We start from the raw sequence: 17,640 nt of genomic DNA on the forward strand, positions 1-17,640 counted from the left end.
CAACATATGCAAATCACTAAATGTGATTCAACACATAAAAAGAATTTTAAAATATATGATCATCTCAACAGCTGCAGAAAAAGCTTTTGATAAAGTATACCATCCATTTATCATAAAACCCCTCAAAAAATCATTTCCTAGTTATCAAAGGAAAATACCTGAAAATAATAACAGCCATATATCTATAACACACCCACAGCCAACACTGTACTGAATGGGCAAAAACTGGAAGCATTTCCCTTGAAAACTGGAACAAGACAAGGATACTCACTCTCACCACTCCTATTCAACACAGTACTGGAAGTGCTAGCAAGAGCTATCAGGCAAGATAAATAAGTAAAAGGCAACCAAATAGGAAAAGAAGTCATCAAACTATCTCTCTTCATGGAAAATATGATTCTATACATAGAAAACCCTGTAGATTCCACCAAAAGGCTCCTGGAACTGATAAATGACTTCAGTAATATTTCAGAATACAAAATCAATGTACCAAAATCAGTAGCATTTATATACACCAATGATATTCAAGCTGAGAGCCAAATCAAGAACACAATCATATTTACAGGGCTGGGCACGGTGGCTCATGCCAGTAATCCAAGCACACTGGGAGGCCAAAGCAGGAGGATCACTTGAGCTGAAGAGTTCAAGACCAGCCTGGGCAATATAGTGAGACCCCATATCTATAACGTAAATAAATGAAAAAAAAGTTCCATTTATAATAGCTGCAAAAAAATACCTGGGAATACATCTAACCAAGGGGGCAAAATATCTCTACAAAGAGATCTACAAAACACAGCTAAAAGAAATCATAGGTGACACAGTAGAAAAACATTTCATGCGCATGGATTGGAAGAATCAATTTTGGTAAAATGGACACACTGCCCAAAGCAATCTATAGATCCAATGCTATTCCTCTTAAACTACCAACATTATTTTTCTCAGAATTGGAAAAAAAAAACTATTCTGAAATTCACATGGAGCCCCAAAAGAGCCAGAATAGCCAAAGCAATCCTAAGCAAAAAGAACAAAGCTGGAGGCATCACATTACCTGACTTCAAACTATACTACAAGGCCACAGTAACCAAAACAGCATGGTACTGGTGAAAAAACAGACACACAGACTGATAGAACAGAATAGAGAACCCAGAAATAAAGCCACAGACTTACAGCTATTTAATCTTCGACAAAGCCAACAAAAATAAAGAATAGGGAAAGGATTACCTATTCAATAAATGGTTTGGGGATAGCTGGCTATCCATATGCAGAAGAGTGAAACTGGACCCCCACTTTTCACCAGGTAGAAAACTTAAGATGGATTAAATATTTACATGTAAGACCTCAAACTACAAGAATCATAGAAGAAAACCTAGTAATTACCCTTCTTACCATTGGCCTTGGGAATTTATGACAAAGTCCTCAAAAGCAATTGCAGCAAAAACAAAAATTGACAAGTGAGACCTAATTAAACTGAAGAGCTTCTGCACAGCAAAAGAAGCTATCAACAGAGTAAACAGGCAACCTACAGAATGGGAGAAAATATTCACAAACTCTGAATCTGACAAAGGTGTAATATCCAGAAATCTGTAAGGAACTTAAACACATTGAACAAGCAAAAAACAACACCCTTAAAAAGGTGCAAAAGACATAAACAGACACTTTTCAAAAGAAGACATACAAGCAGCCAACAAACATGAAAAAATGCTTATCATCACTAATCATCAGGTAAATGCAAATCAAAACCACAATGAAATACCATCTCACACCCATTAGAATGGTGATTATTAAAAAGTCAAAAAACAACAGATCTTGGCAAGGCTGTGTAGAAAAGGAGATGCTTATACACTGTTGGTGAGAATGTAAATTAGTTCAGCCAGTGTGGAAAGCTGTTTCAAGATTTCTCAAATTATTAGAAACCATTCGACCCAAGAATTCCATTACTGGGTATATATTCAAATGAAAACAAATTGTTCTACCAAAAAACCACACGCACTTGTATGTTCATCACAACAGTATTTACAATAGCAACGACATGGAATCCATGTAGGTGCCCATCAACAGTGGATTGGATAAAGAAAGTGTGGTAAATATATATGATGGAATCCTATGTAGCCATAGAAAAGAATGAAATCATGTCCTTTGCAGTAACATGGATGCAGCTGGAGGCCATTATCCTAAGTGAATTAATGCAGGAACAGAAAATCAAATACTGCATGTTCTCACTTATAAATGGGAGCTAAACACTGGATACTCATGGACATGAAGATGGCAACAGTAGACACTGGGGACTACTAAATGGGGGAAGGATGGAGGGGGACAAGAGTTGGGAAACTGTTGTGTACTATACTAAGTACCTGGGTGATAGGATCATTTGTACCCCAAACCTCAGCATCATGCAATACACCCAGGTAAAAAACCTGCACATGTACCCCCGAATGTAAAATAAAAGTTGAAAAAAAGTAAATTAAAAAATGAGGATTTGGCTTCCAGTATGAATCCCATTCTTTTGTTGTTTCAGTGTGAAGATCACTTTTTAAAATGACTGCCTTTGGCGTTTGTCTTATTGCTACAGGTGTGTGACACATTTGTTTATGTGAGGAGGTGTCAAGAAAAGTGGGTTCTCAGATATGGTTAAATCTGCATCACTAAACCTGCTTGGGGTTTGTACAATTTAAAATATGCTCAGCTTAACATTAATTAGATATCTATACTTTGGATTACAAGTGCCTGGATATCATTATCTGTTTAAATATTTGATATTTGGTTATTTAGATATATTTAAAAATATTCCAGGGATGTGTGTCTGTGTGTTTTTTACATTGTGATAATTTTACATTAGACTTTATTTGGAACTATTATCAAATAGAAGATAATTAATGTGTCTTTCAAAGCTTTTTTTCCAGTAGGAGAGATTACGGTTATGATTTAAAATGAAGTGTGTGGAATGAAGAAGATCTGGAGTCTGGTTCATATTAAAACATCCCTATTAACAAATAATTCAGCCTAGTGTTGTGTCTAAAATAGAGCCTCAGAGAATACATGCAGCTTCATTGATACAACAAGTAAATACCTGCTTTATGAAGCTCTAGTCTTAACAATGTTAAAGATTTAAATATGATATTGAAGGCCATTGTGGAATTTAAAAAAAAAAAAAAAACGAGGTCAACTTATTGTATTCTAGATATACTTTAATTTCTAAATGGATTTAAAATGAATAGTATGGATCTGAAGCCTGTCTATACAGCTGGAACCAGGTAAGTAATTACAGCTTGCAGTAGAGTTACTTGGAGTGGTAAATGATTTTATTGGAGGTCAAATAGCTGTCAAGAGATAACAGCTCATATTGGGTTCTCATAGTGTGTACCTTTTTTGGAATATAGAGAAAGTAGGTGCTTATTATGCAAAAGTTATCAGCTGAGGCTGATTTTTTTGTGGGGGAGGGTGTGAAAGGTGGTAAAATGTTTGATTCCAAAGTAAAATAACAGATTTGGGTGACTCTGATCACTTAACCCAATATACTGTTTCTCTGTAATAAAGTGATATCTAACTGTTCAGAAATTAAAACTGACATTTCAGGTGTCTCCTATAATATATAACACCACATATGTCTTTAAGTCAAATCCAGACTTCTTTCTTGTTGAAAAGCTATGTTCTGGCTGCCTAGGTAAGTTTGTATAGACGTAGCAAACAGAGCAGTAGGTTTCAGTATTTTTTGTAGTTCACGGTAGTGAAGATTAATTATATAAATGAAAGGTGCTGGTGTAATTGTATAGTCTTATTTGAAAACCACAGTACATGAAATTGAGCCTGTTTTAAAGGGGCTCTGTGTGTGTGTAGGTATGTGTGGATAGAGTTTTCTGAGTTTAAGGATTTTTTGTAAATAAACAACACAGACCTATATTCTTGCTGTTGCTCAATTGTGGTTTATATTTTAGAGAGCTAATAGCTGTAGTATGATAGAACTGTGGTTACTCTAAGAAACCTAATGCCATTTGTGTCAGGGCTATTTCATTGCTTTTTCCATCTCAGAGAAATCAAATGCAACTTGAGGCAAAAGAGTGGAAATTAATGATATACTGAGATAATATGTGTTTGCATATATCATTTCGAGGCTGTTTTGGAGAATACTTTAGGTAGTCCATAGATAGGCAGATGGGGATTTTTAAGTACATAAGCTGTAAATCAATCCATTCAGTCAGATCATTTAACTTATATGGAAGAAGGATGAGGAACAATACTACATTTTTATGTACAGAAATAACATCAGTTATTTAACATTCCCTTTTTGGCTCGTTAACAGCTTGTGGGTAGACGTAGCCCTGGATTATTATTACTTGGTTACCTTAGGATATTGACCAGAGGAAATGGACAGGAAAATGGCAGAAAGATCTAGGGAATGAAGTACTCATTTGAAAAAACAGTCAAAAGGAACAAATTATCAATTATTTGAGAATGAGTTCTCAGAAATTAGTTTATATGTTTTTGAAAGCAGTAGCAAAAGTAGAGGATTTATTTATTGGTACCATTCTAGTTCCAAAAAGGATTACAAAGTAGATGGGTTACTTATCTTGGTAATATGGGTTTTAGATAAGGTGAGTTGAGGGGGAGAATGGGGAGAAACTGCTTTTCTTACTGCAAAGTTTCCTCTCAACTTTAGCTCTGGGCTTCCTCTCACCCTCCAGGGGTAACTTGTTCATCTCCCGGTTGACTAATATGTACTTGGGCAGCTCATTGGGGGACTGCATGATCTTTTCAGTTCCAGTCTCTAATGTTGGTATCAAATAAGCATTTTCATTATTGATCAAGTCATCTCATTTAGGTGCCTGTATCCTAGTAAAAAGTATCTTGCCTCAGTAATAGTCTGTACATGTAAGCATTTAAGCTTTTAGTATGTTATAGGTCTTAATATCAGTGTTACTGTACGTATTAAATAGTATTTTGCCTTAAAGCTCTAATTTAGACTAAAACTTGTATTATCTTTTTTTAGGACAGCCAGTAGAGGTGACTTCATGTTTTCTGCGGATCGTTTGGTAGGTGGGGACTTTTCATTTTCATTTCCTTGTTTTGCCTAGTGATATAACCATGGTAGACCAAGGGATATTTTTGTTCTAGAGCATTCTGGGGCTGAAAGAGATTGTACTAAGTAACCATCATCTTGCTAGGCTAATGAAGTGTTGTTTCACTGTTGCATTAAAGATCTACTTCAATACTTTTCACCACAAAGCATTGCCCATGAACTAATTCCCTGTATTTCTGAGATACCACTACCTCTCAAATGGATCTTGGTAACTTGAGTCTCAGCAATTCTTAAGTGCCTCCTCTTAGGGCAGTGAAGTGCATTAAAAGAAAACCAAAAATGTAAGGAGACCTCATAGTTACACTTGTGGTATCCAACAAATGTACAAAAATATATATTTCTTGTAGTTTACAGTGGCGGCGGGGGGAGGCTTATTTTGCCTCTTCTTTCCTGTACTAGCCTTCACATGTGAAATAGTACATTTGACTGTCTATGCTTTCCTCAGGCACTTCCTATTAAGAATTGACCAAGCCCAATTCTGTTTAGCTAGTGTGATCTGAGAGGATCTCAGTCCAAATTGGTTTGTCTTCAGGGTAAGCACTGTGTTTTCTTCTTGTGTTAATATCTAAGCATGCTCAGTGCTTGAAGTGAGGTTGACATGTTTTCTGCTGTGGCTATTAGTTTTAATCCACAGCAGAAAATACATTACATTCAGGAAAGTTTAGTGTATATTTATATTTATATATAGTTTAATGTATATTTATATTTAGTATATATTCATGAAGTTTAGTGTATATTTCATGAATGTATTTCACTAAACTTGTGTGAATCAGGCATTGTGCCAGGCTGTGTCCAGAGAGATGAGATACAATAGTGAAGAATGTAGGCATGGTCCCTAATCTCATGGTGTTTATGATCTAAATACTAGATTTGCAAACTAAGTACCAATTTAGTTTGGGAAAGAAAGGAATGAACGTGGCTTCTTAGCCCCAAAGTTATAATTAGATTAAGGTAGATGATTAAAAGGAATGTGAAAAAAAGGCATGAAACTTTTCGTTTAGGTTTTGCCTGAGGAATTTATTCCAAAAGAGCATAGACAACTCCTGTTCTGCTTTTCGTCGTAAGTATTCTTGGTTCAGAGACCAATTTTATTTAAAATTATTTGAGTTTTCAGTGGCAGTAATAACTCTTGGATAGTAACAAGATAAATGTGGTTGACATTCCTGGAGCAATAGTTAGGTCGTTCTGTCTTTTATGCTTTTATCAAACCAAAAGAACAGGCTTGAAGAACTTGTATCTTAATGGCTGCTGTTTTGGTGTTTACTGGTAGAAAATGGTTCCTCTTTTGCTGTTCTTATGTTCTTTTTCTATAGAAAGTAGGAGTTAAGTTCATGGTTATTGTAAGATGCTTCTCTGAAAGGGCAAGCATAATCTTCGCCCAGTGAGATAGTAAGGACCTATGGCATAATTCGCCTGAGGGGATGATGATTTGGATCTCTCTCTGTTCTCTGCAGGTGGCTTTGAAGGTCCTGATACGTGGTGAGAAAGGGTCTGTTGTGGTTGTGGTAGAGACTGGAGCTATTTAGGTTTATCTTCTTGAGGATTTCTAGTACACTATCTCCTGCAGCACATGTCATTAATATATATTATTATATATATATTAATTTTATCCTGAATTTGTCAGGGTTGGCTTCCTTGGCCCTCAGATCTTTGGGTTCTTTATATTTTAGTCACTCTTCTGATTTTATGCTCTCCTGTAAGAGTTGGGCACACTAATTTCTGTCCCAATGTTGGAGGGGATGGGGATAGGAGGTAAGACTCATTAGAGGACTGTTACTAGGAGGAAAAGATCTAGGCTCTTCAAAGAAGAGAATCCTCTTTTACCCTTGTAATTTGTTCATAAAAAAAAGATCTCCACAGAAGATGGTGGCTGGAGGTGAGTATGCACACATATGCAGTATTCATGAGGTGCCTGGGCCCTCTGTCTGATGCTGCAGGCTGACAAAATCCTGGCTTATTTAGAATTGATTGTTTTAATGGCAGCAGGGTGTTATTATATGTTGTGATAACAGAGCATAGGGCCTGGTGCTTCTCCCTGCTGTTGCAGATTCTCAATCAGTAATGTAATATTGATTGGATAAAATGTGCATTGCAGACTCAGCATTACTTTTATTGTAGTTGGCTTTGGTTGTTCATGGAATTACCATATCTTGTTTTTGGAGGCTCTTCTAGTAGTTCTGAGTGACGCTTTCCTTTGTACCACACATTACGATTGATATGAGCCTTTTCTTTAGCTGAGAAGCCCCAGTGCATTTTACTGGATCCTCCTTCAAGCTCAGTAAATTGGTTCAGTCAATGCACTCATTTATTTCCTCTGAAGAAGTTTCAGGCTTTATTTACATTATGGTGGGCCTTTGTTAAAAATAATCTGACTTAATGATTTCCAAGGTACTGAATAAAGCAGAGAAATTCCCAGTGAGCACTATTTCCAGAATAATAAGAAGTATATTACTTCCAAGAGTGCTTGCCATGACTGTTGTCACTTGCTGGAGTTTTGTGTTCCTCATAGTCTGGACTAACAGAATGAGAATCAGAAGGCATATTGGAGCCTTTTGGTGGCAATCATGTGCCTATCTGAGGTTGGATACCTAGCAGAAAGTAGTATGGCATTTGGATCTATCCCTGTATCTAACACATGGTAGGGGGCCCCTTACTGCCTCCATAAGTGAAACCTTTGCCTAGTTTGTTCATGACTCTGCCTACTGTTCAGCTCCTGAAGCTAACAGCTAACAGGAGATTCCCAGCAGGTTCTCAACTTCTTCTTCCTTTGACTCTCTAGATCAGACTTGTTGTGGAAGAGGGATTGAATCAGCTGCCATATAAAGAATGCATGGTGACCACTCCAACAGGTAACTAGGGCTGTTATTCTCAAATTTTCCTCATAAAAATTCTGAGCTAGAATGGGGAAAGATGTAAGTAAAGCAGTCTAAGTAAAATAAAAATGTGAAATGAAGAGGCTAGGTGGAGCTATTCTTTTAAAATCTTAAAAAAAACTCAAGCATTTAGGAAAGAAATCTGTGTAGATGACTTTTTGTTAATGGCTTGCTTGTCAATTCAAGTTAAAGGTTAACAAATACTCTTCAGCATGCAGGTGTTGCCTCTGATGATGGCCCATTGAGACCATAGTTAAGAATTGCTGGTAGCTTATCTTCATCTCTATGGGAAAGCTGCTGGTGAGCACAAATGGTCAAGTCTGTTTTGGCACTGAAATTACATGTTAAAAAAGGATAGAAAGTAAAAAAGAAAACTAAAAATGATAAGAATTGGAGAAGGTGCTTTGTTCTATCCTTTAATAGAAAGTAACCAAAGATCCCTGTTTCAGGGATTTGAAATTATGATTTGGTTTAGTAAATAATGTAAAACTGTTCTATTCAAAGGGTCGACTTTATGAAACTTGGGGACTGAGTTTGTAGCATCATAATCGACACAAATTCAGGATGAGACCAAGAGTTGAGCATGTCTTAATAACTATTTCAGCCACTTTCTTCTGCTTTTAAGGCAGAATGGAGGCTCATAAAGAAGAATGGAGGCTCATAAAGAAGAATGGAATGAGGAAGCTTTCTGCTGTGGCTCACAGTGGGGTCCCAGTTTGAATTGATGGGGTATATAGCATTCTCAGAGTGCAGTGATTCTCCTTTGAATTCAGTTTGAGGAATGTGTATGTGAATATCATGTTATAATAAGTCCTATTCCCATTCGATGAAGTCTGCCTCTCCCAATTATCCCCACAGGTTTCTTATGAAGAATTAAGAAATAACTGAAAAATCATGACTCATCTCATTATTTCCACAGGGAATCTCAGGCATTATACAGTGTCTGAACAAGGGTTGCTTTGTGCCCATCTACCTTAAACCATAGACACTTTATAAAATACGTAGGTTACTCCAGTGATGAAAGATAAATTATTTGGTTTTATTTCCTAACAGGGTACAAGTATGAAGGAGTGAAGTTTGAGAAGGGAAATTGTGGGGTCAGCATAATGAGAAGCGGTAGGTTCACGTGTGTGTGATTTTTGTCTCTTTGTATGCATAGAAATTGTTGCTGTTTTCCAGAAGAGAGGCAGGCTTGTCTGTCATAATTGCAGCCTGCCTTTAGTTAAATCTCACCACCTGTGTTATCTAGCCTCATGGTGCTGTGGAGTCATGGCCTGTGTGAGGCTAGGTTTGGCTAATTTTAACTACAGAGCATATTCCCTAATAAAGTGCTCCCATGGGCAAGCCAGCTTTCAAAGAGATTCAGAGGAGGATGGGAGGATAGGAGGATGTGGTGATGCTATCTTGGGGAGAACAGGGCAGTTTGAAGACTGAGGGAATATGGTGTAAATTCGGTCTTGAAGAACTTTGAATACCTGACTGGAGAAAATATTTCTTCTGTTTTTATTTCTGTTCTTGGGCTAAATGACTTGTTTGATATTTTTAATTTTTTTTTTTTTTAGAGACAGGGTCTCACTCTATTGTCCAGGCTGGAGTATGGTGGCGTGATCATAGCTCACTGTAACCTCAGACTCCTGAGTTCAAGTAATCCTCCCACCTCAGCCTCCTGAGCAGCTAGGACTATAGGCACGTGCCACTATACCTAGCAAATTAAAAAACAATTTTTTTTTTTTGGTAGAGATGAAGTCTTGCTATGTTGCCCAGACTGGTCTAAAACTCCTGGCCTCCAGTGATGCTCCTGCCTCAGCCTCCGAAAGTGCTGGGATTATGGGCATGAGCCACCATACCCAGCCTAATACTTTTAAACTTTATATATGATGACTACATGACCACATAGGCAAAAGTGCTTGACTGTCATTAATTCTAGGTATTTCCATCTGCTGGTCTTATGAATGTTGTATTTGTGTTTGAGTCCAACTGATTACCCTTCTAAACCAACCTTTGTATAGCAAAATCACTTGCCTGTGATTAGAACCTTTACCTGTTACATGGGGTTTTTTCCATTCAGCAAACTTAATTGTTTTGCATAAGATTTATATTTTTTTGCATAAGTGGTAGAAGCTCCACTTGTTTGCACTGAATACATATAGTTTAATTTTTAACATATAAACATTCACTTTTCTCTTCTGGTTATGAAGTTCTGTTTGTGAACAATTAAATGCCTCAAGTAAACTAGGAACTTTAAGCTCCTTTTTTCTAGGAGGAAGCTCTTAAGCACTGATAGCATTTCAGGACATTTCAGGACAATGATGTTCAACTTTTAAAAACTGGTAAAGACAATGGACTTTTAAGGTGCAGTTTCTTCTGTTTCAGTTCAGCTTCTTCTCTAAAGGCACAAGCATGGTCCTTGCACCCTTAGTATGTACTAGATGACTTGTGGTGATGTACAGCATTGCTTATAACCTTAATAGCCATTTGTTGATTTTCATATATATTAGAAAGAAACTTGTTTTATGTTTACACTAGTGATATAGTTTCCTCTTAAAATAAATTTAACTGAAAACAATAAATTTAAGAAAAATGTTAAGTAAATGCCAGTATAGGTAGAATTCTGATATGGCCTAAAATCTTGAAGATGGCATGAGAATGACTGCCTTTTGGCAAACACTTCTTTAAAGGAGTTCAGACTCAAAAATAGCTCTGTGTTCAGAAATCAATGGTGGTAGTGCTAGTTATTGTTACCTGGGAGAGGGGGAACAATATACAACTTTTTCACTACTTGCAGCAAAATCTTTGCTGTTGAGAAGTCATTGTTGAGCTAAGTGATGTCCCCTGATGCTACCTTGACCTAAAAGGAGACTTTTTGATCTACAGCCTTTATTCTTCCATAAATCTTTTGCATATTCTCAGACAAAAGTCACAAATTTAGGTGGTTTAAAGGCTTCTTTAAAATAATAGAGATAAAAATATTCCTGATATTAAAAAAGCTCAGGGAGCTGCTCAACAAAATGCTTTATTTCCTATAATCATGGAAGCATGACAGCTCTAAAACTTGTAAGCCAGCAATAAAACTAGCGTATTCTAGTTTCATTAACCAGCCGTTAACCTGGTTTCATTAACCTCCACTAAGTATGAAATATGAGCATATCAGAAATAAAAGCTGTCAGCTTCAAAATAATTATTTTCATCTTCCTTCCTTTTTGTATTAATAACAGTGACAAACTATACTTTGGCCTGTTCTTGGACTTTCTCTCTCTTTCCCCTAATCTTTTTTCTTTCTTTTTTCTTCTTCAAGGTGAGGCAATGGAACAAGGTTTACGAGACTGCTGTCGATCCATACGAATTGGAAAGATCCTGATTCAGAGTGATGAGGAGACACAAAGAGCCAAAGTATATTATGCCAAATTCCCCCCAGACATTTACCGGAGAAAAGTCCTTCTCATGTATCCAATTCTCAGTGAGTGGCTTCCATTTATTTGTAACCTTTGGTTAGGGTTTAAATTCACCTTAGTGCCTGCCTCCTAGGTACCCTTATATAAAACGCAAAAATAGTTTCTAAATGTTTTTTTCTCAGTTGGGAAAACTGCCCTGGGCAGTTCACTGGAGAGTTTTTATTGCATAATAAGAGAATATACAGTAGTTAGACCTTATTAGCCCCAACAAACTTCTGTCTTGAACACATTGAAACAAAGGATTTAATGAGGCAAAATATATGGAATACAGAAAACTTATTGAAACATATCTCCTCTTTAGCCTAATGAGTACAGCAGTGATTTTCCTCAATAATTTATTCTCTCTGGAGGTAATATTTTTTCCTGCTATTCTGTTCTCTTTCTTAAGCTTACTCAGACCACACTTGGCATGGTCTTTAAGGGAGGTGAGAGGGAATATGTTAAATTTGATACCTCATATACTAAATGAATTTAGGGCTTGGTATTTGATAACTGAAAAGTGTATGTGTCATGTTCATTATTGAAGATAGCATGGATAAAGAACAAGTACCTTCGTATGAAGTGATTTCTTATGTTAGATTGCTATATTGCTCTTACTTCAAAGACATTTTATGGCCGGGTGCTGTGGCTCACACCTGTAATCCCAGCACTTTGGGAGGTCGAGGTGGAAGGATCGCTTGAGCCCAGGAGTTTATGACCAGCCTGGGCAACATATGGAGAACCCATTTCTGCAATAAATAGAAAAAGTAGCTGGGTGTGGTGGCATGTGCTTATAGTCCCAGCTACTTGGGAGGTTGAGGTGGGAGGATGGCTTGAGCCTGGGAGGTCAAGGCTGCAGTGGGCCGAGATCATGCCACTGCACTCCAGCCTGAGTGACAGAGTGAGTCCCTGTCCTCCCCCCCCCAAAAAAAAGACATTTAAAAATGAATGTTAAGGTTGCTAATCCATTTGGTTATCTTTTGATTTCAGGCACTGGAAATACTGTAATTGAAGCTGTAAAGGTTCTTATAGAACATGGAGTTCAACCCAGTGTTATCATCCTACTCAGTCTGTTCTCCACTCCTCATGGTGAGTTCAGCATGAGGCAGTAACTAGGGCTCCATATAGTCCTGAGGTGGGTAAGTATGCATTTTCTAGCTTCTAAACCTGAGGAAAAGTTTATCTGCTTTCACATTAAATGTGAATCTAATTTGGGTAATTATAACTTGTGTTTGTCATCTGTAAGCTTAGTGATAACATTTTATACCATTCTAATGTTCAAATGCAAATGGAGAAGTATGAACTAACCCCATTTAAAAGAATTGCAATTGTTTTCCTAGTTTGGCCTGCAAATGACTCAAAGGTTCCTATTTCCCTTGGCTTGCCACCTGAGCCTAAGAACTGCTCACAAACAGCAAGAAACCTAAGGTTCTAGCTAGCCCTGTAGTCTTACTGAAGTAATCTTTGCAGTGTGAAGTGAAGAGCAGAAGTTTTTAAAGTTAGACTTCTGCTCAAAGGGCAGAGAGGACTGTGTGTTCTCCATTTCCTGAAGGAGGTGTACCTGACTTAAGATCCTAGTGTTTTTTGCCATACATTATAGAACAATTGGGAATATATTTTAAGAAAATAAGTATTGGTGCATGTAGAAATTTAGCTTCTAGGATGTTTATTGTAGAGTTATTTCGTATAAGAAAAAATGTGAAAGTATACAAATGACTCACAATAAGGAAATGGTTAAATAATATATATTCAAAGGATATACTATTATGTAACTGTTAAATCATGTTTTTGGAAAATATTGAATGGCATCCAAAAATGTACATGGTAAATGTAAAAAAGCAGTATAAAAATAACAGCATTAGAATAGGGTAAATTGTTATCACCAAGCTTGGAGATGACCAGTACAAATTATGACTATTGTAATTACAAAAATCAGAGTTGGATTTAATATGGAACCTAATAAATCTTTCCTTAGCATGAGAGGCTAGACAGACACACAATGTTGTTTCAATTTTGGTTTCAAAATGCATACACAATATTAATAGTGGTTATTTTAGGCTGGTGGGATTCTAAGTGCTTTTCATTTTATTTTTAAGCTTTAAGTTGGTATTTTTCAAATGTTCTACAATTAATTTGTATTTGCTTCATAATTTTTAAAAAGGGCAATATATGGCTTCTCTAGTCAGGTGTTTTCTCATTTCCAAAATTTCTAAGTCTTAGCCAGTTCTGAAGAGGCTACAGTATATCTAGTTGGGAGAGCTGGTTTCAGTAGGTTATTGATAGGAGTTATGGCCTGTTTGATTACTTTGCTGTTTCATAACCAAATATTACTTGTAGTTAAGATGTTGGTGGTAACAAAAGGTGATTTGCTTAGTTATCATTTATATATATAAAACACAGGTGGCATTGAAAATATTGAGAGAATCCAATAATTATTAAAATTTTTGCCTTTGGGAATAGAAAAGCACTCTTTTTAGTTCTAATAGTATACATGAGAATGGTGTACTATTCTTTGACATTTATAGCTGAAAAATTTTATTCTGTGGCAACTTTGCTATGGATTTTTAGTTTGACAGGGTAATAGTCATAATTTATATTGGTCATCTCTTAAGCTTGGTGATAACATTTTATGTGATTCTAATGCTGTTATTTATACATTTTTTACATTTTTACATTTACCATGTGCATTTTTTGATGCCATTCAATATTTTCCAAAAATATGATTTAACAGTTATATATTGCATCCTTTGAATATATGTTATTTATTTAACCATTTCCTTATTGTGAGTTATTTACATACTTCCACATTTTTTCTTATGCCAAATCACTCTACAATGAATATCCTAGTCCTTGTTACCTTTCCCTACCTATTCCCCTCCCCATAAGCTAGAGTCCTAACTTCTAAAAAGCTGGCGTACTCTGACACACCAGCTTTTTCTGTGAAAAACAAGTACACTGTGAAACACTACTCTTGTTTCACAGTGTTTCAGTTGGGAAACCATCATCTTATGTGTGATCCTCTTTAATTTTTTTTTAATAGAGATAGGGTATTGCCGTGTGGCCCTGGCTGGTCTCAAACTCCTGGCCTTGAGTGATCCTCCTGCCTCAGCCTTCTAAAGCTCTGAGATTACAGGCTTGAGCCACTGTGCCTGGCCTGTGATCCTCATTTTAAAAAGGACTGTATTCACTCTATTACAGTCACCTTTAAAATAAAACAAAATAAAAAATACTCTTTAGGGGGAAAGTTTCTATAACTGAATAATTATATTTTTCAACTTGAGTATAAAATAATAATTCTAAGATTGTATTAGTGAGATGGAGGGGGCATAGTCTGACTACTGTCAAAGCTTTTCAGACTTTATAAAAAGGAAGAGATTAACCAAGTCTGATGAGGTATCCAAAGATCATTGCTCTCTGTCTTCTGTCAGTTTTAGACCTAGTGGCAATAACTACAAAATTCCTGAATTACAACTGGTGTAAACATCCTACCATAATAACTTTTTTTTTTTTGAAGGTGCCAAATCAATCATTCAGGAGTTTCCAGAGATCACAATTTTAACTACTGAAGTTCATCCTGTTGCACCTACACATTTTGGACAGAAATACTTTGGAACAGACTAAGTTATTTAAGTAAAATAATTATCTTGTGTAATATTACAATCATGTTTTGATTTTCTATTTGTTTTACTGATTCAATTGAGGATGGCAGAGAAAAATGTGTTAAAATGCTTTTTAGTTTTGGAAGTGGGTATATTTGAGGTTATATCTCATGTAGTTATTTGTTTACTGTTGGCACCGAATTCAACAATGAAGTATATGCAACTCTTACAAAACATAAATTTTAATAATATTCTAATGCAAATTACTGAACCCTCAGTGCATTAAAATTATTTCCTAATTTATGAGCCTCTTAGTTTGGAGGTTGCTTGTAGCCACAAATAAAACTCAAATGAGAGTCAGTTCTTTGTCCCACTGTAGTTTGCATTTTGTTTAGTTTGGTTTTAGCTCTAGTAAGGTTTCATATATGTGGCTATTGCCACATTTCTCTACTGTTTTCTTTCTGATACTGGACATGCTAGTAACTTGGAGAGGCAAATAAAAGAATGTCTCCTGGAATTTTACATTCCCATTAATGTCCTCATTCAATTGGCAGACCTAGGATGTATGGTTAACTCTCAGGCCATTATGTTCTTCATGGCTCATTTCCCAAACTGCATTGTTGGTAGGTGCCTTGCTAAGCTGTAATGCAGTGAAGAAGATGGTGGGGCATTTTTAGTAATTGGAACTGTAACATTAATTTACAAGACTGAACTGGGGATGTCTGGATGCTGACAAGGGAGAGCCAAGTACTGTTAATGCCATCAATCCTCTAGGAAGGAATTGGTGGTTTTTCTGAAGTGTGGGGGAAAGGGTGGTTTCTTGCTGGATTTCATGGCCAGTAAGTAAATTTAAATGCTTCATTTTTAATTTGGATGTTTCTGCTAGAGACCTTTGATTTGGAAATTAGTTATTTTGCATGTTTGTCAACTGTGTATGTATTAAAATAGAAAAAAACCCATGCTTTTTATAAAAACCCCTAAGATTTGTATATGTTCTTCTTTAGGCTTCTGAAAGGGAGAGAAACCATTTTGGAAATCAATGTTGGTGTTCTGAAATCTGCTTGTAAAACTCTGATCTCATTTTACATTGATATTAAAACATTTTAACAGTGTTGGCTAGATGATTACTTGATTAATTATACTCCCATGGCCCCATAGGCAGCTGTTGTGGGCCTCTGTTCAAAAGCACAGAAAAGAGCAGAAGGAAATGTCTTAGAAAGAATCAAAGCTGATGAAATCAGCAAAGATTGGGGGAAAGGAAGGAAGCCTGGTGTAGACTGGATTATATTTTTCCTTTGGAGACTAGAATACTAGAAGAACTTCAGCATATTTTTCCCTTTATTTTTGAAGACTGTCATATAATAAATTGAGATTAATAGATTACTCATATTACAGTTCTTCCATGGCAAATGTTGCTTTCAAGTTGTCACTGAAATTCTCATCTATACTTGTCAGTTAACTGTCTTGATACAATGTGGATTTTGTTTACTCCTGACTAGCAGAAGTTATAACTAAAGCCCATTAAAGCTAGCATTTCTATCTACCTCTCCCAGCACAGGTGTGAACCAGCAAATTTAGATGGAGAACAGATATGCTTGAGATTGGTGCATCAAGCTAGTTGAAAAGATGATGCCTACCACTACAGGAGTTAATGCTTCTAAGTTAGTGCTTATGTTAGGGCTTCAGTATTTCATTTGAGGTGACTTTCGAAGACAGCAGACAAATTTATATTCAAGTGTAGATATAAAACCATATTTTAAGCAAATTATTTTTGTATTACCAGCCATTTAGATTTAACATCTTTGTTACTCGATTGATATTTAGTTGACTACATTTGGTTCCCACATGAAGGGCCTAGAATGAACAGTAGGAAGTATTCAATGAGGTCATAGTCCCCCCTGATGTTTGTCTTCTATCCCTCTTTAGATTTCAAGAAAATTATACCTATGGGTTTTAAAGTTTGGGTCTTTTTAGCAAATGAGGCATTATTTGTAGGGTTAATCACTTGCAGGACTCTTTGAGCGTGGGACATTTTTTAAGTATTCTAAATTTAACACAAGATTAACAGACTATTCAAAACAAGATTGTTTTTAAGTAATATGAACTTCAGAGTAGTATAAATTGTGTATATTCCTTGCTGAAGAACACACCCTAGCACAATAAAAACAACAGTCCAGTCGTATATGCAGTGGTTCTCAAAACTTGAATGTGCATCAGAATCACCTAGAGGGCCACAGATTGCTGTGGCCTAACAGGTTCCTACGAGATGCTAACATTGTTTTGGAGATCACATTTTGATTTAAGACATTTCTTTTATAATAGAAGCATTTAATGTTATAAGTTTTCCTATAAATATTGATTTAGCTGTACCTCACAACTACTGTATGGTATGTTTCGTTTTCATTTATATTAAAATAATTGCTCACTTTTCATTTCTTCTTTGACCCAGGGTTATTTAGAAACATGTCATTTAATTTCCAAATATGGGATTTTCCAGATTTCTTTCTGTTATTGCTTTCTAATTTAATCCCATTGTGGTGAGAGAATATACTTTTTATTATTTGAATCCTTTTAAATTTATGGAGACTTGTTTTATGGCCCAGAATATAGTCTCTTTTGATAAATCTTCCATGGGTGCTTGAAAACTATGTTTTATCCTGCCG

At 36.1% G+C, this 17,640-nt stretch overlaps 1 protein-coding gene across 4 annotated transcripts in view; it reads left to right on the plus strand.

Annotated features, from left to right (window-relative positions):
* Positions 1 to 16,089, plus strand: part of UPRT (uracil phosphoribosyltransferase homolog) — a 30,575-nt gene extending 14,486 nt beyond the window's left edge. For 3 of the 4 annotated variants that reach the window (XM_054471381.2, XM_054471383.2, XM_054471384.2), the window contains 6 exons: positions 4,985 to 5,027; positions 7,854 to 7,923; positions 9,001 to 9,063; positions 11,243 to 11,404; positions 12,369 to 12,467; positions 14,893 to 16,089. In XM_054471381.2, the coding sequence (XP_054327356.1) occupies positions 4,985 to 5,027; positions 7,854 to 7,923; positions 9,001 to 9,063; positions 11,243 to 11,404; positions 12,369 to 12,467; positions 14,893 to 14,999 (544 nt within the window). In that variant the 3' untranslated portion in view covers positions 15,000 to 16,089. Of the gene's footprint in view, positions 1 to 4,984; positions 5,028 to 7,853; positions 7,924 to 9,000; positions 9,064 to 11,242; positions 11,405 to 12,368; positions 12,518 to 14,892 lie in introns of all 4 variants that reach the window. The other variant, XM_054471382.2, reaches the window with a different exon arrangement.
* Positions 16,090 to 17,640: the final 1,551 nt, after the last annotated feature.

Source organism: Pongo pygmaeus, chromosome X, assembly GCF_028885625.2.
Source record: "Pongo pygmaeus isolate AG05252 chromosome X, NHGRI_mPonPyg2-v2.0_pri, whole genome shotgun sequence".
In the NCBI taxonomy this organism is placed as follows: domain Eukaryota; kingdom Metazoa; phylum Chordata; class Mammalia; order Primates; family Hominidae; genus Pongo; species Pongo pygmaeus.